Source organism: Colius striatus, chromosome 3, assembly GCF_028858725.1.
Source record: "Colius striatus isolate bColStr4 chromosome 3, bColStr4.1.hap1, whole genome shotgun sequence".
Lineage (NCBI taxonomy): Eukaryota > Metazoa > Chordata > Aves > Coliiformes > Coliidae > Colius > Colius striatus.
In genome coordinates this window covers 74,565,123-74,592,062 of record NC_084761.1, presented here as the reverse complement: position 1 = coordinate 74,592,062, position 26,940 = coordinate 74,565,123, and the positions used below count along the sequence as shown (strand labels likewise).

The following is a 26,940-nucleotide window of genomic DNA, read 5'->3' as shown; positions in this document are numbered from 1 at the left end:
CCTTCGTGCAGCAGCTAAAAGCCACAGCCAGGAAATACAATAATCTGGACTCTGAAAAAAAACCCAAACAACCAAAAGATATTGTTCAATTAGCTTCTATTTCTGTCGGACAGTTTGCCTCAAACATGGAAAGAAACTTCAACAATTAGGAGGGAAGAGTCCTCATTTGGGAAAAATGTTGAAAATAGTGTGGATTTTTTTTAATATTAGACAGAAGGAAATAGAGAAAGAAGAAAGACATCTCCTTTTCTGCAACCCCGCCTTGTGAAAGAGCAGTGTGCTATTTGGAAGGAAAAGAGGATATTTGAAACAGGATTGTCCAAAAAGGTGGAGGGAACTGGTGGATTCATTGCCAAACATGCCACAAGATTCATGATTCTGATTTCCCCAGCTCAAGAGGGACAGGGAACTTCTGGAGAGAGTCCAGCACAGGGCTATCAAAATGATCAAGGGACTGCAATATCTTCCTTATGAGGAAAGGCTGCGGGAACTGGTGCTGTTTAATTTAGAGGAGATTGTGGGAGATCCCATTAATATTTACAAATATCTAAATAGCGGATGTCAGGAGGTTGGGGCATTACTTTTTTTCTGTTATATCTAGTGACAGGACTAGGGGTAACAGAAAAAAGCTGTAACACAAAAAGTTGCATTTAAACATAAGGAAAAACTTTACTGTGAGGGTGAGGGAGCCCTGGCACAGGCTGCCCAGGGGGGATGTGGAGTCTCCTTCTCTGAAAGTTTTCAGAACTCACCTGGATGTGTTACAGAAGGTATGAAAATTGAATATATTTCATTGAATAGTTATTTTTAAGCAAAAGTTATAAGTAAAGTAGCATAGCTAAGCAAAACTAGGCTTCCTTGGTGAAGTCACTCCCAAAGAGAAGTTCATGGATGAGAAACCAGGCACAATGGGAATGAGAGTGATAACGAGGGGGATTGTTCAGATTCATGAACCTGCAGGCCATAAAACATCCAAGAACAATGTTGGGAGTAACTGCTTCAAAGGAAGAAGGAAAGGGTTTGTATGTTAATGTTAACCATTAAGTTGAACCCCTCATAACATTCTGGTCCAGAACATCACATAATTAGTACCATTCTGGTCCAGAACACCAAAGAATTAATAGCTTAAATCAGTTAAGTTAGCCAAGTGATCTTGTAATGTATATGAATATGTATAACTTGTGTAATAAGGGACCAACAAGTAAGAGTAATGTAATGTGTAAACGTAAAGGGCAAATTTAACGAACAATTGTAAGCAGCTTTATATGCATAGTAAAAAAGAACAAAAGAATGCTGGAGGTAAACATCTGTTAATTTTCATGCTTTGATGGACATTCTTTGGGAATGGTCCCATGTCCCCGGTGCCCATTGTCAAATAAAGGACTTCTCTGCCTATTTAACTTTGTGGAGATAAGTTTTCTTCCCAGTAGATTTGCAACAGACCCATTCCTGTGTGACCTGACCTAGGTGGACCTGTTTTTAGCAGGATGATTGGAATAGATGATCTCTAAGATCCCTTCCAACCTATACCATTCAGTTATTCTGTGTGACTCTGGCTGAGGCATGAAGGGGACTGGGAGAACCACTCCCAGCTGAGCCCCTGGCTACAAATAAAACTGGGGAATGAGAAAGTAACATTTTTAGTGGATACTGGAGCTACATTCAGTTTTAAATAGTCACAAAGACAATTTAAGTAAACAAAAGTGTCTGTTATTGGTGCCACAGTGGCTCTGGAAAAGTGTAAAACACTAGGTAACACACCAATTTTTGTATCTGCCAAATTCTCCTAGGCCATTGTTGGGAAGGGATTTATTGGAAAAGTTAGAAGTAGAGATCAAGTTTGAAAAAAAAAAAAAGAGAGAGAAATATCTATTAATATAACTCCATCAAAACTAGAAGCAGCCACTGTTTACCTTATTGACAATATAGTATCTAGCATTCCAGGTGAAACAGAGAACGTTGTGATTCCTGTTGTGTGGGCAAGTAAGAATACTTGGATAGTCAGAGACATCAGGATCGGTAAAGATTCAACTAAAACAGGGAGCCAAGCCGGTAAGATTAAGTTAAAATAGAGGCAAAAAGAGGGCTCAAACCTCTAGCAAACCAATTTTCGGTCAAAGTATAATATATTATACAATATAAAGTATATTATATATTTGTTATTATAAATACATAATATATTACATATAATACAGTACAAAGTAGAATGTATAATACAATATTTGCCTGTAAAGAAAGCTAGTGGGAAAGATTACCAGTCGGTACAGGATTTAGGAGCAATTAATAAAAGTAGTTCTTTACATGAAAAATTGAGGTGGTTCACAGTAATTGATTTAAAGGATGCTTTCTTTTGTATTCTCTTCAGTCGGGAGAGCCATCAATTATTTGCCTTTGAATGGGAAAGACCTGCTGCAAAGCACAACTGACTTGGACAGTGCCCCCCGGGGATTTAAGAATAGCCCTACTATTTTTGGAAATGAACTAGCAAAAGAATTGGCACATTGGAAGAAGACTAATTCAAAAGGGACGTTGTTGCAGTATGTTGATTATACATGAGAGGCAACAGAAACTTGAGAAGGGTGTGTCCAGATGAGGATTGACCTGCTGAATTTTCTTGGACTAAGCAGCTATCGAGTCTCAAAAGAAAAGGCACAGATAGCTAAAGAAACTGATTTATATCTGGGATTTGAGATTTACCAAGGACACCGAAGTTTGAGCTGAGAGAGAAAGCAAACTATCTGTAAACTCCCTGAACTCCACACAAGCTATGTGCCTTTCTGAGAATGGTCGGATAAAGTCAATCTTTGTAGTTTTAATTATGGGCTGTTAGCAAAGCTGCTGTACCAGCTGTTGAAAGATTGCCCCAGCTTTGGATTTACCCGACTAAGGTTTTTGAACTGTTTATACACAAAAGGCAGGGGGTAGAGCTTGAAGTTCTGACCCAACTTTTAGAGCTTGAACAGAGTGGTTGTTGAGGCCCAGAAATTGACTTTAGGTCAGAAAATAACTGTTAGATGCCCCCCATTCGGTACTGGTAGCACTGGAATAAAAGACAGGACACTGCTGTCTCCAAGTTGAATGTTGAAATACCAGGTTGCTTTACTAGAGCATGGTGTGAATCTGAAATCAACTGCCATTGTTAATCCAATATAGCACTTTTTATCCTCTTCGACTCTAGGTGTTCCTGAATATAATTGTCTGCAAATCATTGAAGAAGTCTATTCCAGCAGAAAGGATTTAAAACAACCACTATTGGATGCAGACTGATGTATACTGATGGAAAGAGTTTCATACAGAACAGAGTAAGGAAGACAGGCACAGGTGCTACTCTCAAATGTCTCTACACAAAGACTGAGTTTATAGCCTTAAAAATCAATTAACTGGCAAAACAGCAAAAGAAGTGGCAAAACTGAAATTCTAGCCTTGATCTCTGAAAAATACTGAGGATATTGGACTAAATTCTGCATTATGATGGATGTGATAGAAAGTTTACCAGTGATTTGGGATCAAAGGAACAAAAAGACAGCTTGGCAACCCCTCAGAGGCAAATAATCCTCACCCCCAGTCTAACAGGAGAGGTAACTGACAAGGAATGTGAAACCACCCATTGGGGACTGTTGTGGTTTAGGCCTGTCTAGGAACAAAGGACCACAACCTGCCTTAAGTATCGAGGCCCTTTGAAATACCCTAACGACAGGGAGGGCTTCATTGCCACTTAGAGTCCCAGGCAAAACAGACAAGACTACTCAGTCTGGGGAAACAAAAAACACGTTAATTTAATCCAACACCAACTAAAACCATAAAACCTCAAAGCCTAACTGTAGGCACAGACGTAGCTTGGACCAGCCAGCTTGAATAAAGATGGTAGGGATAAGTTAATGCAGCTGGCATGCTACTTCAGAAACAGGTGCTGCAAGTTAATCAATTGGGCCCTGGGTGATCTCATGGGCAGAAGCAGCATATAAGGAGGTAGCTAGCAAAGGAAGGGTGGCTTCGAGTCAGCTCTGGTGGTTGTACTGTGTTGCCCCTGTACGTCTCTGCACGTGCATTACTTAGACCCTCTATGTCTTTGAGTGATTATTGCCTTCACAACAACAACACCTAACAAATACAAACCACCACAGAGTGGTACAATGATGAAGAACACTACCAGTCTTTTAAGATAACCTTCTCCCCATCCCTCCCCTCTTCCTAGGCTCAAAGCCCTGATCCCAGAGTTTTTATCTCCTCCCCTTTGAATGGCTCAGGAGGGCAGGGAATGGGGATTTCAGTCAGTCCTTTGACAATGACTCCTGCTGCTTGTCTCTCCTCAAGGCAGGAGGGTTCTTCACCAGTCCTCCCTGCTCCAGTGCAGGGTCCCTCACACACCGGGCTGAATTAAAGAAATTAAACTAAATTAATTAAATTAAATACATTTCCCATCATCAGGACAGCCCTGCACAGGACACTCTGATGTGCATTCATCCTGAGGGCTGCAGCTCCTTTCCGCCTCTCGTATGTGTCTGCTCTGTGGCCCACAGGCTCTCCAACATGGCCTGCACCATGGCCGCCTCCTCACACAGTCTCCTGCCCACTTGGAGCTGCTGGTGGCTCTCAGTCCTGCCATTGCCCTCCATGGGTTGAAGGGATACAGCCTGTATTCTCACTGCAGGCTGCAGAGGGGTCTCTGGTCCCGCCTTCCTTCTTCCTTCTCTGACTGTGGGGTCCACAGTCCATCTTGTACTACTTTATCTTCTCTTCCAGCTCAGATTTACCTTCTTAAATAATGATGCTAGAGGTGTCAGAATGGCCTGACTGGGCTCGAGATGGGTCCACCTCCAGAGCTGGGGGATGTTTTGAGAACTGCTTACTAGGACCAACACTGCAGTTCCCTTCCCCTCTTACCAGGGAAAAGTGGCTCCACACAAACCCATGACAGGGACATATGTCAGAAATTGTAAAATCAGTAGTTGAAAGGTGACCTAACACAGGTAAGAGGGTCATCTTAGTGGTGACAAAACCAGGAATGACTCCTCTGGAATATTGGCAAATAGACTTTAACAAACTATCAAGAATGGGAGGCTAAGTATCTCCTAGTCTTGTTAGATACATTTAGTAGATGGCCAGAGGCCCACCCCCATCCCACTAATATGGCACATGAAGTAGTGAAACAAATACTAATTCTAATAGTACCCCAGTTTGGTGCACCATTAGGAATGTCTTCAGATAGAAGTCCTCATTTTGTTTCAGAAGTGATTAAGAGGTGAGGGAATATCTGGAAGTTAAGTGGGATTTACATACCCCTTATAGACTTCAAGCTAGTTGAAAAGTATAAAGCATGAATCAAGCCTTTAAGTTACAATTGAATAAAATATGCCAAGAAACCTTCTTAACTTGGTTACAAGCCTTACCAGTAACTTTGCTAAGAATACAAATACAATCAGGAAAAAAATTGTATGAGTCCATATGAACTGATGTATGGGCAACATTAGGAATTGCCTTTTGTTCCTGGACATTTATTTCTACAGGGATCTCAAATTCTCAGACAACCTCTGCTGGCTTTGGGCAAGATTCTTCATGAGGTCTATAACTGAGTGACCCTACATTGATCAAGTGGACTAGATCAAACCAAAGTAGTGGACAATCAAACCAAAATATTGGGATAGGATTAAAAGAGATACCAGTGAAGATTCTTGGAACGGATCATCGACAGCAGTAGAATTTGGATGGGAACTTGAGAGTTTCCTACTACGAGGCATAATGGCCTTGGAAAATAGAATATTAACAGAAAATCTGACTTGGCAAGTAGAGACCCTCTCCAAAGCTACAGAAAAAGGATTCCAAATTGTTAGTAGATAAGTTCAGGCCAACATAAAAATGACTTTGCAAAACAGACTTGCTTTAGGCTTTCTCATGGTCAAAGAACAGAAAGTATGTGGCTTCCTAAAACCAGATTGGGAACATTGTTGCTTTCACATGCCAAATGTTAACTGAAAATTTACAAAAGCAATTGGCTGAAATGAAAAGGGTAGCAGAGGACTGTAAAGCAATCAGGAATACAGCTGAAAGAAAATCATTAAAAGTGCCAGTATCCACTCATCTGTTGTCCAGACACCTGGAACCAGTGGCCTTTGAAATCAGCCTGAGAAGAGACAGAGAGAGAGGGAGCCTATCAGCCTGGGAACGACCAAGGAGTAGTAACTCCAGAGCGGTTTTATCAAGACCACAGTGTTCGGAGATGAGATACTTGCTTCATTTCTCTATAATGTATATAAGGAGAGTGCTTTCATTTTTTTGTGTGCACATTGGGTGGACAGTGCTGCAGTAAAGAATACCTGTTTTCTAAAACTCAAAAATGAGTCTTAGAGAGTTTCTCTGTAGACTTTTACAGTAACACACCTGAGTAACTCTCTCCCTAGAGCAAGGGGGTCTGTGAAAAGTCTCTGTAAAGGAGATGAGGGTGCACAGGAAAACACCAAGCCAAGAGGTGTTGGCTGCGGAGCCTGCTTGGTTTTTATTTTTCTCATGATTCAGTAGGGCTAGGTGCCCGAGATGGGGGGCTATCTTCTTACAAGGTGCACAAAATAGCTACGTGTAAGCATCTGCAATTAACAGCGATGAATGGCTTATCAGTCATTCAGAACGGAGCCACCTGCCCTGAGCTATTCTCTGTAGAAAGCCTGGAAGCCACATCTTGGGGAGCCCTGGAGAACAATGGATAGATAAAGCCGGTCCTTCTCTTTCCTGTCTAATCTTATCAGAGGCCGTTGGGGTGTTCGCCTGGGCAGGCGATGGCGTGGGAAGCACCCGCGCGCTTCACGCCTTGGCCGTCGCTAACGGCCGCTTCACACGGCGCCGGGCGGGCAACCAATGGGCGCCGGGCCGTGCCGCCGGCTCAGCGGCTACAAAAGGCCGCGGGCGCAGCGGTTGTCGCCGTGTTGGTACCGGGGGCTTGGAGGTGTGTCCTGCTGCGTGTGTCCTGCTGACATGGCCTGCGCTGCACCCCCGCTGTCCGAGCCCGCTGCCGGACCCTTCTGGGAGATGCTGGCCCTCCTGGCCCAGGAGCCGGGCATGGAGTGGCTGCAGCAAGGCCTTGCTGCACAACCGGACCCCTCGTCCCCTAGCAGTCAAGAAGCAGCGCCTACGAGCGAGGCTGCGGCTGGCGGCGGCGGCTCCGGGCACCGCGAAGAGCAAGGTAAGTGATGCTCCGTGCTTGACGCCTGCCCGGGCCGCGGGCTGGTCTCTGGCGCAGGCTGGGGGGTGGCTTCTGTGGCTCCTGCTGAGCAGTCTTTCCTTGGTTTTGCTCGAGTTCTTGAGGGAGCCCAGAGGTACTGGAGGGAGCATGTGCTGCTCCATTGTGCTGTGTGCTTTGCAGCCGTAATCTGTGCAAGATACACTAAAAAAAAGCTTTTCTTTTTTACCTCTTTGGTAACGACATGTATGTTCCCAGAGTGTTGCTAGGTCTTGTGCTTGAGTTGTGCCCTATATGTTACTTTTTGTTTCCGTTTAAAAATCTTGGGTGGTTAATGGCTCTGGATGTGTGTGGGGATTCCCTTTATTGCCAAATACTAGCGTACAGATAGCGTTGAGAACACTATGGGTATCATGCTTGTGCCTATTGTCAGCGTGTGCTAATGTGGATCCTCTCCTGCAGGAAGGGAATTCAGTTGTCCTCGGGTTCACTTTTTGGGACCTTTGCCTCTGAAGACTTTGTCGTTGTTGGAGAGCACAGGGAATGCTAGGCTTTGGCAAGCCTACCTGGAAGGGCTCAAGAAATTCCTTGCCTTTAGGAAAAACATGGGAATGCCTGCAGCCTGGCCAATTCCGGAGGAGCAATTTAGAGGATTTTTGGTTGCAGAATCTCTCTCTTTGTCACCAAAGACACTACTGGATCTGGCAGCGCTGTCTTACTTGTCAAAATTGACTGGTAACCACGATCCTCTGGAAGATCCTATAACCCGCTGTATGGCAACAGGGTTGAAACGTCGCTTGGGCATCCGAAGGGATAAATACTTGCCTATAACAATTGAGATATTGCGATCTCTCTTAGGAGTCCTGGAGTCTGTGTGCGAGACTCATTATGAATGCTTACTTTTCCGTGCATTATTTACTGTAGCCTTTTTTGGGGCTCTTCGAGTAGGAGAGCTGGTGGCAAATCACCGTGATGTACTACAGCCTGAGCTGCTGTACCTGAGTGACCTCCAGCTGACAGAGAGGAGAGCCGTGTTTTTTCTGCCTAATTCTTCCATGGGTCAGGAGAAACATGTCATCAGCCTCGGTCTGTCTGGAGAGCCATGGGTGTGCCCTGTTCTGGCCCTGCAGAGCTACTTGGCAGCTCGTTCACGCCTGCGAGGGCCACTCTTCATACACTCAGATAACAGAACCATAACGAAGAGGGAGTTCCTGAAGGTTCTGCGTCGAGCCCTGCAGCTGCTGGGGCTGTCCCCGGAGCAGTATGGAGTGCATTCCTTCTGGTTGGGGACTGCTATCACTGCTGCACGCTTTGGCTACCCTGGCGAGGAAGTCACTCGCCTGGCAAGGTGGCCCTGTGTGTTCCTGCAGAGATTATAGCCATGGAGATTCACGGGAAAAGAAGCTAATAAATTACCTTGTTTCTGTAGAGCTGGCTTTTAACTGTATAGTTAAAACTGTATAATCTTTGGCCATAATTTAATGCCTTTAATGAATTTTCTGCCTCAATGTGGGATTACCTCTGAGGTTCACTCATAGTTGCTGCTTATGCAACCTGTAGTGGTGAGGGTGGAGGGGTGTCAAACCTGCTGTATGGACCTTGTCTGTCTATCTTGACAGAGCAAGTCCGCAGGTAGTTTTACATGAGTTAATAAATGTTTTGTTTTTAACAAGGCTATTTCTCTATTAGTTGCTCTTTACCCAGAGGAAATTGTAGCCCTCAATTTAAATGTGATGAATGACAATCAGATTCCTTCAAATATTATCATTGAAGATAACCGTAAAACAAGGGGTAGTGAAGTTCTGGTATATTTTAGTGTAGCTGTACACTTTAACAACAACTTATCACAGAATGGTTAGGGGATGGAAGGGATCTCTAGAGGTCATCTAGTCCAACCCTTTGCTAAAAGTAGATTCACAATGATCTGGTGTCACAGGAAAGTGTCCAGGTGGGTTTTGAGAACCTCCAGAGAAGGGGACTGTACACGCTCCCTGGGCAGCCTGTACCAGGGCTCCCTCATTCTCACAGGGAAGAAGTTTTTACTTGCGTATACCCCAATAACAGACACCAAAGGATGAGCTTTTTACAATGTCAATAATCACAAGATATTAAAAGTGATGACTTGTACTGTTCAAATGGGGCACAGCAGCTCTTCAGCCAACTTTGCCTCTGAAAATATTTCCTTTAATCCTCCAGACCCAATTCCCTCTGAGCATAATTAGCCTAATCAGTATTTTAAATAACAAGAACAGCACGTGGTTTGCTTAACATCTAATGATTTCTTTAGGATTTGATGCTTGCTGTCCTTAATTCAACCTGCTCTATGAAAAAAAAAATTCTTTGAAATTGAGGCTTTCTCAACTATAACCCAAGCCCATTAGGCTCTGAGTACTTCTGATTTTGTAATTGTAGCATTTGTAGTACTTTGGTGGCATGCAGTGGAATGTGGGGTTTTTTAACTGTATGTCTGGAATGGGTGATTAACACAGTCTTCTGGCTGAGAACTGTGTTAAGAGCCTTTCAATCACCCTTGTTACTCATGTTGCTCCAAAACTTGACTATCATTATTGTTAAGCAGGGTAGTTTTGAGTATAACTCTTCCCTATGCCCATTTCTAATAAATATCTGGGTTATGGAAGTGTGGGAGTTAGTTGAAATGTGATGCTGGCTTCATCACCATGTTGGTAATTAATCTTGATTTCTGAGACTTTTGATTAGTAGAAATTAGCAAGATATAGGGCAGCACCAATCTGCAGCTCTTTGAGGATGGCATTGCGTTCACTGTGGGAATGAAGTACAGTGCAGCAAGCCTGTGGTTATGACCATACCTGAGACCTTTGCTGCAATTCAGCTAAAAGCTGTCTTTTTATTATTTTAAAATTGTGTGACTTTGTTCACTGGAAATGCTTGTTTGCATGGTACTTTCTGTTTCTACATCAAATAGAAGCTTAAATAAATTTAATGTGATGCAAAAGTAGCATCTACCCCTGAAGTGTCCACTGGCAGCTGCCGGTGAGGCTGAGCAGACGTGTGGAATATACCTGTTTAAAGAAGTACCTTGTGCTCTATGGAAGCTTTGATGAATTTTTACTGTCCCCTCTGTACGTGCTGTGTCTGCTCACTGGCTTGTGCTATACCTAGGCACACCAGCTCCTAGTACTGTCTGTTGCATTGCTATGAAAAGTCTACACAGCAGGCATACATGACATCATTTTGGTAGTGTAGGGAGGGGGGAACTGCAGGAGTGGCCTCTGGAAGAAGAGACAAGGAGTTTCCCAGTTCATTTTTTTTTGTTTCCTAATAGCCAAATATTTTAATTGGCAATAAATAATTTTTGTTTTCCCTGTGACAGTAATTAAGTGATCTCCTTGCCTCTAGCCCTCTTTACAAGTAGATCAAAGTAGCTGCACCAATGTTAGGGAACTGAGAGGTATCAAAATGATGGCACTACAAAACCAGCTGAATGGATGTGCCTGGCTATTTAACTCCCTGCTAGGACTCTCCTGTTTAATTGATCTCAGTAATAAATGGTGCTTCCCAAATGGGGAGACAGGAAAGCCCTGTAAATATTTTTAGCATTTAAATGGACACTCTTCTAAGACAAGAATGGCCAGCAGCTTTAGTATATGTGCTGTTTTTAAAGCTTGGAGGTAAGTCTATGCTCTGGGGAACCTGGTATTTGACAAATGAATGCCTTGGTTATTGCTGTACAATGCCGGGGAAATGGATGTCTGTCTTATCTGCAATTTCTATGTCTATGTGATACGTGAAGCAGGAGACAGAATTACTTCTGTTCTTATTTTTACCTACGTTCCATAGCTGTAGCCAGAGATTTTGGTCTCATGACCCCCTAAGTGGAAGTAAAACATAGGAAGCAGCTAGAGACATGATGAAGAATCAACTGTAATTATCAACTTCGCTGAATTCTAATCCCTGCATCAAGAAGGAGAAATTTGTTTTAAAGGAAGAGCCATCACAGAGGTAATTAGCTTCTTGAAAAGCCCTGTTTTGATAGGCTGGCATATTTTCAGATAAGAGAGTTATAAATGCAGTGCTTGATCTGTAATTACGTGTTGGAGCTATAGGTCTCCTGTTACATGGCAAATAAAACTGAGACAGTTGGTAAGTAGATTATATCTGTTTTTCTCCGGAATGTTTCGTTCACATCTCATCATCTCAGAATCCAAAAGTGGTTATCTCTATAACAAATTAAGATTTGCAAGGTTTTTCCATTTGGCTGTTTTAAAGACCCTGAATAGAAGCACAAGGGGGGAATTATTTGAACTCACAATTCTTTCATACAATGTTAATTAATGATTTCACACATTTTTATCATGTTGAGGGTGAAAGGCCAAGCATACTGACTCCAGAAGGAGCTAAATTGCTCTTGTACTACTGATCACTGTCTGCAGTGGGAATTCACTGTATTAAATGGAGACACTGTTGAATCATTACTTCATTTGGAAGCTTGAACTCTTCCCATGTCTGCAATTTATAATTGTTGAATTTAAGTAATTAGACTATTTTTAAGATTAAATGGGAAGTAATTAATTGTATTTTTAATATTAAAAAAACCCAAACTTTTTTGTACACTTGGGTGTTATGCATTGATTCTAATCTGATTGTGATGCTTCTATCAAATGTGTTGTGTTTAAGTGACAGAAATAGTGTTACCTATTAATTACTACAGTACTAATTAATCAAGTATAAAGTATATGTCCTTAGACAGCTAAAATTCTCATTTTTGAAATTGTACCACAGAGTTTGTTCCTGAAATTGATGAAATTTTATTCATCCTTTGATAGCAAAGACCAAAGTCCTTAAAGCTAAGGATAAAGAGGCAAATGCCTTTAAAACTCTTGGGGTTTTCTTTTCAGTGGTTATATAGAGAATTATGTGTGATTTAAAAAGTGTTGAGGAGACTTTTAGTGACAATCTGCAAACACAGCAATTGTATCTCACATACTTCTGTTTCTTGTTTGCAACTAGCACCTGGATGGGAAGTAGATAGCAAAAGAAGATGTTAAAGATTAAGTGGATCCATTGATTTATTGCTTGAAACATCCATAAGATGCCTTTTGGTACCTAGATGTCTTTTTTTGTCACCTTGACATCTTTCTATTTTATGTATAAAACATCAATTGTGATGTTTACTTTGAAGAGACTTGATTGTTCTACTCCATAGCAAGGAAGACACTGACATTTTGCAACAGCTCTAAGAGCAGTATGCTGGACACAACATGCCAGCATTCTGTTTACCCTGCTCTGTCTTTCTGTTGAAGAATTTTCATTTCATATTAATTCATAACTCCTCAAGAGACTTGTAATTGCTGATGCTGCAAACTTGGAAGCCTTGAAGACATTAAAAAGACATTTGTTAAGATATCTAAAGACAAAACTGTTTTTCAGTCAAGATAGGTGAGGAAGGCTCTGTTTTATGTGTTGTGATGCAAGCTTGGCTAGAAGTGTTAGTATAGAAAAGAATGCACCAATTGCTACTAGTCCACTGAATCATCTCTTCCCATGAGGTGTCATAATGTGTTGCCATCTTATTCTCTGAGGCTGTCTGTGTATTCACTGCAGCATGTTGCTGAAGCATACCAGTATCTTATTTACTACTTATATTGACTTGAAGTACCGGCAGAAAGAGACAGGGAACAACATGTATCACAAATCCCATGATTTTTTTCCCTTAAGTATAGCTTCCCACCAAGAACAAACCAATTAGCCACCAGAGTTCAGACCTGACCATACCTCAGTCATTAGTGCTATTGGACTACGAGCAGTTCTCTGAAATGGCAATGTAATATGCTGCTTTTGTTAGAGCCCAGAAGTAAAGCCAATATGAGATTTATTGCTGAAGTAGTTCCAAATCCTAGCAATGTTCTTATACTAGTTTGAGGAATTGGCCTTTTGCACTTTTACGTGAATTTCCCAAAAGCCATAACTGCAGGATGATTGTAGGATAGTCTGTCTTCTCATAGCTCTTGCTGTGGATGTAAGTTGTGTACTAATCTCTCTTGCTTTTCTCCCTACATCTTGGTTCTGGTCCAGAATAAAACACCCTTCCTTAAGCTAAAGACAGATGAGCAATTGGCAAAGATGCTTCACAGCCCCTTGCCAATTACTGTCAGGCAAGCAGCAAATGTTTACCAAAGCACACTAACCAACCATGTATATAATACGTGGTTATAGTAGCATTTTAATGTCAGAGCAATATTTTTTTGGCTTTACAGCTTTTATTCCTCATATAACCTTCCACAGAGCTTGAAAAATAGCAGTTATTAAGCTTGTAAGATTCGTATCTGTGTTGTAGGCTAGCATTTCTAGATGGCACATCCTTTGTCTTTATGGACGAAATAATTTTTTCAGCCCAGTTAACCAAAGAAAAGGATGTTTCTTGGTGATGACTCCCTATATTAACACTTGAACTTTTTTCCCTTGGTAGTATTAAGCTTTCATTTCAATGCATTTGTTGTGGGTTGAAAAGAAGGAACCGGTATCTTGCCATTGGACAATTGCTTAGAATTTTGCAGATGAAAACCAGCAGTATGAATACAGAGTCCCTGAACTGATCTGCAGCCACTGCGCTTAGAAACACCTAAGACAAGGGATGCTGTCTTCTGCTGAGATGGTGGTGCTTTGTCCTCAAGATGTAAATGACTCTGTTGTGCCAGAGTTTGCAACTTTGTGGTTGCAGAGTTTGAATAAAACTTCAGATTTACTACCATACTTTGCTTAAGAGGAAATATTTTTTTCTCAGTCTGTAGCATAATGTAGCTGTGTTCATGCTAGGATATTCTAAAGAATGTCAGTTCCCAGGTACCATAAAATGCTTCAGTAGCTAAACCCATGATTTGCCAAAAACCCTTTCTTCCTCAAAGGGATGAGTAACTGCTGCTTGCCTTATCCTACAGGGAAGCTTTTCCAGACATAAATGTGTTGTGATAATTTAGAATTGTCTTCCCCTAAATAGATGCTCTGATATTTTTTAAGTGGTGAGCTCTGCAATATTTGTGAGCCTAGAAATAAGCTTATTTGGTTTAGAAAAAACTCGTCTTTAGAATGGTTTGCCAAGGTGAGTATTTCACACTATGAGTAAAGCAGTATTTTTGTTTTCTTCCTCTAAATTCTAGGAGCATGGAGAAATAATTTCAGTAGATTGATGTATGTGACTAGATGGAGAAGAGACAATTAGATAATGACAATTTTTGCAATATAAGTGGTTGCTTAGTATCTTTTTTTCAGAGACATTTGTATTGCAATATAAGTAACATTGTATGCAGCACTGATGAGGTAGCATGTATGGGTACTGTTTTAGCAGTCACCTTCCAACTGGAATTCTGTGAGTTCCTTGAAAACAGTTAAAGTTTAGATTGATACATTATGGTCTGCATTTTGTTTTTGTCTTCATCTTTTGGCATCCTGCCTTTTCAGCCAGCTGCACTGTATTAGTACACAGCATTAGTCTTAGCTCTTTGTAGGGAACACTTAAACTCTGAGGAACACTGATAATGACACAGAAGTTTAAATATTCTGTGTTGCAAAGTGGATGTGAGCTTATCAGGAAAGCAGATGTTTTCAGGGGATACTAGACCCTCTGTTGCAGATACACTTGTGATCTAGAGTTTCAGTAGTGTTTTAAATGGACGTTTCCCCTGCTTTGAATTTTAGAAAGCGTGAAACTTAAGTTTTGAATTAGTATCTAAATTGCTGCACTTCAGTCTTGCTTCTTCAGCTGTCAGTTTAATCTTTTTTTTTTTTTTGGTGATGTGCATGCAAGCTGAAGGAATTACTTTGAGAAACATACAGTTGTCTTCAATATGCACTAGTAGCTGAGAGGCTTCCCTCTACCTCTGAAAACAGAGGTAGTGTGCTGCCTTCTATGGCTCAAGAGTGATTGTGGCAGAGGAAGATGCTTGAGTCTACATCCTCGTAATGGAATAGAAATGTTTCTCCAATCCAGTTTGTTTTGGAGTATCAGGCTGCCTGTCAGAGCAAACCTGTGATCTAGAACAGTGTCTAGGCCCAGAAGTTGTCTTTGTGAAAATCACAGATCCTGTGATCAGCCATTTAAAGGCACGATACAAAGCTGAAAATAATTCCAATTAGAAACAGCTGTATGTAAGATAGCTTTCTGATAGGTAAAAATATAAAATAGCTTTGCTTTTAACCCCACCAGTTACTGAATGCGTATCAAGGATGGACAAAATACTAGTAAGCTTGCAGGCAAGCATTCTGGTGAAAAATGATGGTCATGCTGCATTTTTGATCACATTAATAATATAAGGTTTCTAGGGGCAAAAAGTTTCTTTACTTCAGGTGCTTGGAGGTGGTCAGCAGAGCTGCCTGTGTAAGTGGACACAGATAAAGTTTATAATCAGAAAAACTGATAAACTGTGACGCATAAATTAGGATTTCCCACCTCTGGAAAAGATGGCTAATATTCTACGTTATCTCATTATCTGATATTGTGAATGCTTCCTAACGTATTTCCTATCTTCCACGTGTATGACAGGGTGGAAGAAAATATGAATGAGTGTGCTGGTTTCAGGTGCTAGGGGATTTTTAGAAAGAAGGAAGGATGAAGCAGTAGGTGGGTGAGGAAAAAAAATGGAGTGGATTGAAACAAGCTACATCTAAATGAAATGCTTTATTCTCCTCTGGAGCAGGCACAGTGAGGCTATTCTACTAGTAAGAAGAGTTGTTGTTACCCGTTCTGTTAAGACTTCAGTTAGTCTAAGGAGAGAAGTCTGACTCTGCTGCTTGACCCCGTCACAAGATAATATTATGTAGCAAATGCTGTGAAGAATGTGAACGCAACAGCTTCTGTGGAGAAAAATTGGCAGGAAGGCAAATAGAAGCAGACTGTGAGACACTTCTTACAAACTGTGCTTAGAAACCAATCTGTTCTTCTTTATTCTCTGATGAAGGAATGGATTATAAATGGTACAGACGGCTTTGAGGCCTGTGATAATACAGTATCTGTAGCTTTTCCAGTTGGAGCCTTAAGAACTCTTAATGCTTTTTATGCAAGAAAGGTATGAATCTATTAAAAAAATTCTGAAAATGTACATGTCAAAACCTCAGCCTCAGAGGCAAATTGTTATTTTAGGCAAGGGTGAAAAGTTTTGTTTAACTGAAAGAACAAAATGTTAAATATTTCTTAAATTATTTCCCACTTTGTTTGTGGTTTGGCTAAGATGAAGTTGGAAGTTTTTAATATGAAAGAGATCCCTCCAATGTCATCTCCACTTCAGTCTGTCCTTAAAGCTCATGCGAAGTCAAACTTCCCTCACTAGTACACTGAATTCCGATTTTTTGGGGGGATATTGTCCTGATTACAGCATGTGTGTTTGTCTAGAACTATGAAAAGTTACATGGGTCATGATTGTCTCGCAATGAGCGGGTACACTCTTGTGCCGCAGAATGTAAGCACGAGCAATGTTTTGCTCCATAAATAGCCCTATGCATTCTCACAAAGGGAAATTTTGAACAAAACACTTGGAAGCAGAGGTGGATATTGTGCTGTGGGCCTTAACTGTTCTCTGCAAGAACAGAAGCGGCCTGTGCTCTAAATAGGGTTTTGTATTGCACAGTTGTTGACAATGATGTATATTTTCTTGTCCTGAAACTCTCTCGTGAATGGTCTTGTGTGCGGTAGGCCCGAGAGCTGTTGTCAGGCACTCAGTGCTTTTGTTCCTTTTGCTTATCTTTTTTCTTTAAAAGAACATCTCGTCTCTACTTTTATCAAGCATAAGGCAAATAACTAGTGAAATAAATCAAAATAGATTGCAAGGCGATGCGGTTTTTTTTTCCGAGTGATACACAAAAATCGCCTTGAGTCTGCGGGTAGCCACGTAGGCTGGCTAACAGGGCCATCTGCCGGCAGCAACAGCTCCGACAGCACCTCGGGCTTCGCTGGCGACCGCTCTAGTTCTGGGAGAGGTTAATGGCTTGACTCTAACTCCCAAACACTCGTGATTCTTCCTAAATTATCTTTGTAAGTTGCTTTGTATTTAATATTGATTCTTGACTTTGCAACAGAACTTGTTGTAAACATAAGAGAACTACTTAACAATAAATTTAAGCTCCATTCAAATGTTAAATGGGATGTTTGATTTAGGAGTGGCATTGCTATAGATTATGCCACAATTTAAAACTATGTGCTTGAGGAAGCGTGGATTTGTAGATCAACCTCTCAGATCAGAGAACAACGATTAATGTTAATTCTCACTCTTCACAAAAAATGTTTTACATCAGGGACAACATTTTGACTAAAATACACAGATCAGGTGTCATGTGAACAAACATAAAGAAGACAAATAGTCTGGCTTACTAAGATTATGAAATTTATTCTCTCTTTAATATTGAAACGGCTTTTGGATGTGTTTTGTTTTTACAAGCACAGTGCAGTGTTACAAACATAACAAACGTGTTCTGGTATATGTGTGCTTGTTTTTGCCTGTCTGTGTGCCCAATATGTGGCAATTATTGGACGTATTTTGATGACTGCAAATATGGTAGATTATAAGAGCATTTGATATATGCCTTTGCAAGTTTATAGTGAATAACATATGGAATGTATGAGTGTGTAAATGCCACATGTAAGCATGCTTCTTGATTTTTGTCTTTTGAGAACCTGCAGTTCCCCTTCAAGATGATGTCATTACAAAAAGGTGCAGGGTTCTTTATTATACGTGATCTTATACAAATTAAAGTCCATCAGTTTGCACTCCTTGGCAGATATGTACTGCTGATGTAACAAATCACAAGATTGCCGCAAACCTGTAGCAAAGCAAGCTTAGCCTTGGTTCCAGTAATGTTTATAGCAGTGCAATTAAAGCAGTACTCTTGTTACAGCTAGAGAAGTGAAGCAGTAGCTAGTTGCTGACACAATGGCAAAATTGCAAAAGGCACTGCCTGAGAATGCACTGATCTGGCAGTATTAAAAAACCTTTCATCTATCACCTGTGATTTTTCTTGTTTCTAACAGCACATACCTTCTTCTCACAGAAAAAGCAGGTTATTGCACACTGCCTATGGGCTGCTTTGGCCGTTTGGACTTCTAAACTGTTATCCACTTTTTCCCTGTTTGACAATTCAGCAAATGAAATGATGGAGATGGATTTCATTACAAGTGCTTTGACTGAAATTATTTATTGCTTATGTATCAAACCTGTTCATAAATGTTGTTGATTTATAGACACCACGAAAGCACAAACATTAGACAGTGAGTGCCAGGAGCACTTTGGTACAGAACTATGTGTATGGAGGGATCAGCTTCCTTCTGCATAAAAGACTACACAGAAGTAAAGCAACAGTATTTTGTATTTTATGTGGTTCAGAACTATTTTAGAATGATTTTCTGCTGGTAGTTTGTTCTATATTTTCACCTTTCTATTTCAGTGACTGTTTTCTGTTACTTTGAAAGAATGACAAAGGAGACACCAACCAAACCTATAAAACTCCAATACATAACAAACAGAAAACAACACAGAGTTGTACAATGACGAAGAGTACAACCAGCCCTTTAAGACCACCTTCCCCCCACCTCTTCCCTCTTCATGGGCTCAGGCACCTGGTTGTGGTGTCTTTACTTCCTCTTCCCCCGAATGGCTCATGGGGGCAGGGAATGGGGGTTTCAATCAGTCCTTTCCCAATGACTCCTGTTGCATTTCTCTCCTCAAGGCAGATGGCCTCCTCTTCAGTCCTCCCTTCTCCAGCACAGGTTACCTTACATGCTGGGCTGCCCTGCATGGGCTGTTCTGATGTGCATTCATCCCAAGGGCTGCAGCTCCTCTCTACCTCCTATGTGGGTCTCTGTGGCCTGCAGGCTCTCCAGCACAGCCTACACCATGGCCACCTCCTCACCCAGTCCCCTGCTCGTCCAGGCGTGCTCACCTGGAGCTACTGGTGGCTCTCAGTCCAGCCATTGCCCTCAACTGTAGGTTGCAGGGGCACAGCCTGCGTTCTCACCACAAGCTGCAGAGTGGTCTCTGGTCTGGCGCTCCTCTTTCCTTCCTCTGACTGTGGGGTCCACATGGTGGCCTCCATCTTGTACAACTCCTCCATCTCCTTTTGACTGCAGATTTCCCTTCTTAAATAATGATGGCAGAGGTGCCAGATTGGCCCAGCTAGTCTGGAGGTGGGTCCACCTCAGAGCTGGGGAATGCTTTGAAAAGCATTTATGGGGACAGCACTGCCGCTCCCTTCCCCTGTTACCAAGCAAAAAGTTTATCCACACAAGCCCATGACAGTGAGTGACAGAGATAATGAAATCCTGACCATTGGGATAGATGGAAGGCCAGAGGTGGTATCGTTTCACATTTATATTTCTTTGCTGTAAGTGGTTTGGCTAAGTGTAAGGCCTGTCCAATAACTATTAACTCTTTGTAAAGTCTTGTCAAGTTCACCTGTAGAAAAATTGTACCGTAATGGGGAGTGGCATTTTATCTGCAGAGTCCAGTTTTGCTTCTGAGCACTGGTGTCAAAGTTATCTACACCAATGGAAGTTCTTGTTTGCACAGTGATATTGGGCTACTGCAAGTGTTGCCTGTGTTTTCTGACATTGGTATAGCTACATCCTTTTCATGTGACCCCACCTGGTAGGTGAAAACCTTGTGATTAGGCAGGCTGTGTGTTTTTTCACTGTGCGATGCATCAGATGTGTGATGCACATCATGACTATACCAATTAAACTACTGAGGCAGATCACTTGTTTTGTGAGGGTCTACAGGTTCCACAGAACTGGTTCTGGACAAAATACTGCTGAACAAAGGTGCAGTAATAAGCTACCTACCAAAGAAATGTGAAAAGGTTCTTAATAAACTGCTCAAAATCTTACATTTGTAGTCAAAAGTGCAATGCAAACCCTACTGGTAACCCATCCAGTTGTTTTGTCCCTCGGCGTTAGCTTCAGAGCAGACAGCTCTCAGGTTACAGAAAGAGGGAGGGTTTCTCAGAGCCCCAGACAGTGGCAGGGACAAAGACCATCAATTGCTCTAGGACCCTGACAGCTGCTGAGGGAGGACTGAGTTGCTTCCAGCAGCTCATCAGTGCCTCAGCATTTTATGTTGCTGTGCAACTTGATTATTTTTTTGTTTGTTTGTTAGTTTTGAATGGTGATAAATGTTTTTGTGCCCTTGAGTGAACAGTTTTATTTAAGGTTCTCAAATGAAGAGAAATAGCGTGTTCTCCTTTTCCATCTCTCTCTGGTTGTTGTTTACAGCAGTGATGCTTCAAGGTGAGAATACTTCTTGATAGTTCAATGTTGCATTGATGTTTATTTTACTCAGGAGCTGGCGTCCTGATGGCAGCTGAGCTCCAGAAGCCTTTCATGTGTTTCATTTTACTTTCTCTGATACGTAGACAAAATGAATGATCATGTACTGCCATAACTTAAGTGCCCTTTGTGAAGCTTTTAGGATTTCTTTTTAATCGGGAAGATTTTCTTTGAACTCTTATTAATCCAGGAAGTCACTCTGAGTCAAAGTATTCCAAAAGCACTTGCTTCCTACGTAGTGCCAGCTGGCATTTGTGCAAGTCTTGTGAGTGTTACTGTACTTGCCCTTTGCTAGCAGAAATGTGTGAATTTATCTAAACATAATACAGAGAGTGCTTACAGACACTATCATGCACAAAAGAGTGAGGAACAGCAAAAATGGCATTTAAAATCTAAAGTTTCAGTGAATTATCCTTGGTGACTAAGTCTGGATAGCAAGAAGCGTCTCCAAATACATGGTTTGGACAAGATGCTAGTGCAAAAATGTGTTCATACATCATGCAATTGCCAATTTGTGAAGAAAAGCAGCTCAGACTTTTTCTAGGTGGTACTTAGAGTAAATTCTGGAAGTAATATGAATCTATCAGTGCTGCTTTTAGGAAGATTCATCAGTCATTAGGCTGGGAGCAGATTTTACTTCAGACTTTGATCCTAATTCTAGTTTGGCAGATATATGACTGCCAGTCAATAATCTCTCTGCCTATGAAAGATGTTACTAAACTAAAGGTAATGATATTTCCCTTAAAAAAGACGGGAATCTGTGGATGCAGAGTTTTTTTCAGTAGATGTGAAAAGATAATTAACTATTCATTTACTGCAGGTGAATGCTGTCCTTGTTTGAATAGCTTCATCAGGTCTAGTTCTGTTTCTATACTAATTGATATTCTACAGTATAAGTGATAAATATGGCAAATACTGCTTGAAGCTGTAGAAAGAAGACACCTTATGATACTGCTCAGTGTTTAATCCAATGTACTGAACAAATTTATGTTATCTAGCTGTAGAATCAGCCAAAGGAAAATATGCTCACATGCTGTTTAATGAACTGTTTGAAGACTACTCGAATGCTTTAAGACCAGTGGAAGACACAGATAAAGTACTGAATGTCACCCTTCAGATCACATTGTCTCAAATTAAGGATATGGTAAGAGCACTGTTTTTACAAGAACGTTGCTTGGAGTGGGAAAAGAAACTTATGTTTTGTTGTCACCTTCAGTAATGCTTCTTCATGAGGATTATGCTCTCCAGTTTTTCTTAGATTCTCATCTAATTGCAATGCTAGGACATCCATTGTAAGTCTTCAAATGTACGACTCCTGAATTGTTAAGTATGATTTTGTAGTTAGATGTTGGTATTGCACCCTCTGGGCAACTTTTGTTAAGTTTTAAATAGAAAGAGCAAATGTCTGTTCTAAGATGCAATTAATTTCTGCAAAAACTCTCTGTTTTAGCCTTCAGTAACCTTTAAAAACAATTTTGGTTCAGCCAGACATACTTCTGAGGCAAAAGAAAACATGTCTGGAAAGAGAACAGAAAATCACTTTTCTGAATTACAACTTCAAGGTCTTACTAAGCTTTCAGAGAATTTGGTAGACTGGGTCTATTAGCTGTTTGGTATTCTGAAGCTCACCAAAGGGAATTCTTAAGATACTGTAAGCCTTAGACAACTATGATTGAAGCTACGGAGGGTGCAGGAGAAAGGAGGTTTGAACAAGGGCAAGTCCAAATAAATATGCCACTTGCACAGTGTATGAGCATATGTACCTATCTGAGAAGTACTCTTGTAGCCTGTTTTGGGCACTACTTTAAAATTATACATTAAATGCTATCTGCATCTAAGATGTGATTTTGTTACCTTCAGCTAGAAATAATTGTGCATTTTTATGCAGGATGAAAGGAACCAAATTTTGTCAGCTTACTTATGGATTCGACAAAGCTGGTATGATGCATACCTCAAGTGGGACAAAGATAAATATGATGGGTTGGATTCTATCAGGATTCCAAGCAATTTGGTTTGGAGACCAGATATTGTCCTATATAACAAGTGAGTGTGGCTGGAGAAAATCAGCTTTGAGGGGAGGGAGGGGGTTGAAGGAGGAATTGACCCACAGAGTCCAAACTTTAATTACTTTACCTTAGCAAGGGATATGTTTGTTGTCTTAACATTTGTTGTTGTTCATCTAAATATTTTGTGATAAAGCCATAGACAGGATTTGGAAATTAATCATGATATACAACAAAGCTGTTCTGAATTGATCTACATTGGGAACTGAGTACCCTAGCAGTCTGAAGGGCTTTCTGCTGAGGCTGCTGTGAAGAGCTCTGGAAGATTGTCCACAAAAAGATGGTACACAAAGGCTGCACTCCTTGTCTGCTGTCCCAGGCCAGTAGTGATGAGCAGATGACTTCTATCCTTGAATGGATTCTTATCCTGCCACATCCTCTTGGAGATCATGTTTGCAAAAGTTATGGCCAAAAAATCCAAGACAATTTAGCAACACTGACATTTGTCTTTAGTAGGCACTGGTATTTGTAAATAATAGTTAATAGTAAGTTCCTAAGATTCAGTATAAATATAAATGTGACTTCAGAAGCAAGTGAGAGTCTTCCCCCTTGTCCCCTATTTTCCTGGACCAGACTCTAGATGTTGCTTGTCAGTCCTGACTGTGACTTTTCTGTCTTTTAGGGCCGATGATGACTTTTCAGAACCAGTGAATACTAATGTTGTGTTGAGATATGATGGAAAAATCACTTGGGATGCACCTGCTATCACAAAGAGCTCATGTGTAGTAGATGTATCTTATTTTCCTTTTGACAGCCAGGAGTGCAACCTTACGTTTGGGTCTTGGACCTATAATGGTAATCAGGTTGACATCACCAATTCTCTTGATAGTGGTGATCTCTCTGACTTTGTAGAAGATGTGGAATGGGAGATTCATGGTATGCCAGCAGTTAAGAACGTCATCACTTATGGCTGCTGCTCTGAGCCTTATCCAGATGTGACCTTCACGCTGATTTTGAAAAGGAAGTCTTCTTTCTACATATTTAATTTACTGCTTCCATGCATTTTGATCTCTTTCCTGGCCCCACTGGGATTCTATCTCCCTGCAGACTCCGGGGAAAAAGTGTCTCTGGGTGTTACAGTTCTTCTTGCTCTGACTGTGTTCCAGCTGATGGTTGCAGAGATCATGCCTCCCTCTGAAAGTGTGCCATTGATAGGTGAGCTTTATGTGCTTTGTCTTCAAACACAACTTATTAACACAGAGCTGTGTGTCTGGGAAACAGCAGCTAATTAGCAGCTTCTTGGAAGATACAGGTGAAATACTTCAGATGTGTGTGGAAATTGTACAGGTGTGCTGCTGCCCTTTAAGGTTATTTTGTGTTTATTTAAAATTGTATATTAGCTGTTTTCTGTTAATTAAATACAGTTAGACATTTAGAATTATTTTATCATTCCTTCTAATAAAGCTATTAATGGAAAATACCTTTAAAACCAGCATTTGAAGTGTCAGCAAGAGCACAAGGTCAGACTGTTTCAAGATTTCTCAGATCCAGATGGTTGGATGGCCTGTCTGGAGGACTCAGGACTGACATAATATCTGACAATTGTTACATTGAATTGAAGTGCCTGGCAATCCATTATGCTGAACTCAGAGGAGTTGATGTGTAGTGAAAGGATGGTGTTCAGCACTGTCCTGTCTGCCTTCTGCTCAGACACTCCTCCTGCCTTTGTCTGATCTGCCGTCTCTGGGGCATGAGACTGCCCAGCTGCCCCTGTGGCATTTCTGGAGGACTAGGTACCCAGCTGCCTCCACACTGCCTTCTAATTTCATTAAGACAATTCAGAACTCGTTATTTTTGTTCTCAACATTACTGTGTCTATGGCAAACTTCATGGCTGAGACAAAACGTTTGACAATGAATAAGACTGTTGAATGTTGAACATTTTGTTTGCACATCAGCAGCAAGTATTCTTCCCTAGAGCATAGGCAGGAAGCCTAGCTAAGAGAAGACTGAGAGCAGACCTCATCAACACTTATAAGTACCTAAAGGGTGGATGTCAAGAGGATGCAGGGACACTTCTTTCTGTAGTGTCCAGTGACAGGACTAGGGATAATGAACATAAGCTGGAACATAAGTTCCACTTAAACACAAGGAAAAACTTCTTTACTGTCAGGGTAATTGGAGCACTGGAACAGGCTGCCCAGAGGGAGGATGTGGAATCTCCTTCTCTGGAGGTTTTCAAAACCTGACTGGACACATTCCTGCATGACCTAACCTAGCTGGACCTGCTTTAGCACAGAGGTTGGACCAGATGATCTCTAGAGGTTCCTTCTAACCCCTACCATTCTGTTACTCTATGATGATTATATGAACACAGTGTTGCTGTACTGCAGCACTGCCTTCCTATCATGCTGACTAAACTGAGGAGCCAGGACCTAGCTTCAGTCTGTGTTCTCTCCCTTGCTATCCTTTCATAGAACCTGGGATCACATCCTAATAGTCTGGTACATCCTGTGTCATTGATGCCAGCTCTCTTTTCCTGCAGAATCTGCATGGCAGCCGAGCAGGGCTTGGAGCTACCCCTCTGCACAGGCACAAGCCACAGTAGGTTAGCTGGTCAGCTATGTGCTTCAGTTTGGAAAGGCAGTGGCTGAGGGGCACAGCTTGTATTTGTTATCTGTTCCCGGCCAGGATGAGTTTTGCCTTTGTTTGGACCAGCCATGTTAAAATGTGTAGAGTCTGAAGAAAATCCAGGCAACAAATCTCAACAGACATCAGAGCCTCCCTTTGGCTCTGTGCCTGGCCCCTTAGCTGTCAGCACACTAGCTGTGGATACCGGTGAGGTCTGGATATTCAGTGGCCTGTGTGAACACCGAGGCATCTGTCTGCTGGCAATGGGGTACATCAATATCTCCAACAAAACATTGAGAGTTCCTTTTGCTAATATATCAGCAAGTGAGATTTCTAATGTGCCAGGTGAAGCCATCAACATTGGGATTTTGCAGACAACAAGAAAAGAGAAAGGCTCCTGATACATGTTTTTAAGCTGCTTTCTGAATAGATATATTTCAAGAAATCAGAGGTTTTGACTCAGAAGAATTCAGCATGCTAATACCACAGTCACCAACTCATCTGATAAAGGCATGCCAGTAACAAATATGAGGTTTTACTTTAATGGCTTTAATCTTTGTTTTGAAATGGTAAATTGCATGATCTAAGTACAGAGAATCAGGGTCATAAAAAAATCGGTTTCACTCGCAGTTATGTTTAGTACTATGTGGTCACATTGTTGTTTCTGCATTGAATGTTACTTTATGGTAACATCTTCAATATGATTTTATTTTGTGTTCCAGGAAAGTATTACATAGCAACTATGACCATGATCACAGCTTCCACTGCATTGACCATCATTATAATGAATCTCCATCACTGTGGCTCAGAAGCAAAGCCTGTTCCACAATGGGCCAGAGTGGTTATTTTGGACTACATGTCAAAAATCTTTTTTGTTTATGATGTGGGTGAAAATTGCACAAGTCCAAAAAGAGAGAAAGAACAAGAATGTAAGCTAGAGGAAGGTGATGGGTGTCAGAGGAGGCAGAAAGAGGTAAGGAGTCTCCTTTCCAATAGGAATGATGACTGTGATCTTAAGGAGAAGCTGAATGGAAATTTGAATAAAAGCTATGGAGCTCGTGGTGAAAATGTTAGGGAGACTGTTAATTGCTGCTCCTGTTACAAAATGCTGATTAAAAATATCGAGTATATTGCTAATTGTGTTCGAGACCATAAAGCAAACCGGGCCAAAGGAATTGAGTGGAAAAAAGTCGCAAAGGTGATGGACAGGTTTTTCATGTGGATTTTCTTTGTCATGGTGTTTTTCATGAGCGTGCTGATCATTGGGAAAGCAGCTTAACTGAAGAAGAACACACTTATGTTGTAAATCCGAATATACTCCATTAGCTTGTTAAGGTGCAGCTCTAGGACAGGAGTGCTTTCAAGATCTTTGTCTCGCATTCTGTAGCAATAAACAAATTTATTCTATAGTCTGTGACAGTGTATTTGGACATTGTTCAGCTGAGGGCTTTGTTGGTGACTCTCCTTGCCTTTTAGTACTTGAGCCCTGACCAGGCTGCTGGGTAGATACTCTGTTCTTCATCCTGGTGGGTGGTGGCCATGACTTCAGTCTGAATGTAGTGGAGTGTTGCAGTGATGGGGCAGAGAGCTTAGCAGTGAGCACTGTATTCACAGGGCTGTGTCTTTGCACCTTGCAACTTGGCCAGCCTTTTCTCTCCTCCAGGTAAGAAATTATTTTTATGACATGGTGGTAATTCCTGGAAATCATCCCTTGATGGCAGCGCCTTATTGTTTTCTTTTTTTTAGCTTGACTTCTTAACTTATCCTTTTATTATGGCTTTTTCATCATTGTTCCTATCACTTCATAGGCTCTACCTGTCTATCTGCCGCCTGGTGTGCCTTTCACTTCCA

General features: G+C 41.3%; 1 protein-coding gene across 1 annotated transcript; it reads left to right on the top strand.

Moving 5' to 3' along the window:
• The first annotated feature begins 20,347 nt into the window (after positions 1–20,347).
• CHRNA9 (cholinergic receptor nicotinic alpha 9 subunit) lies at positions 20,348–26,368 on the top strand. Its single transcript, XM_010198373.1, has 5 exons — positions 20,348–20,417; positions 21,455–21,600; positions 22,345–22,499; positions 23,142–23,674; positions 25,812–26,368. Exons 1-5 carry the CDS (start codon positions 20,348–20,350, stop codon positions 26,366–26,368), a joined length of 1,461 nt encoding a protein of 486 aa, XP_010196675.1.
• The last annotated feature ends 572 nt before the right edge of the window (positions 26,369–26,940 follow it).

Bases quoted from the DNA above. Each gene is read 5' to 3' on its own strand.
- CHRNA9 (XM_010198373.1), top strand. From the start codon at position 20,348: ATGAAGAGAAATAGCGTGTTCTCCTTTTCCATCTCTCTCTGGTTGTTG. The intron at 20,418-21,454 runs GTGAGAATACTT...TATGTTATCTAG, and splicing joins TACAGCAGTGATGCTTCAAG to CTGTAGAATCAGCCAAAGGA. The intron at 23,675-25,811 runs GTGAGCTTTATG...TTTGTGTTCCAG, and splicing joins TGAAAGTGTGCCATTGATAG to GAAAGTATTACATAGCAACT.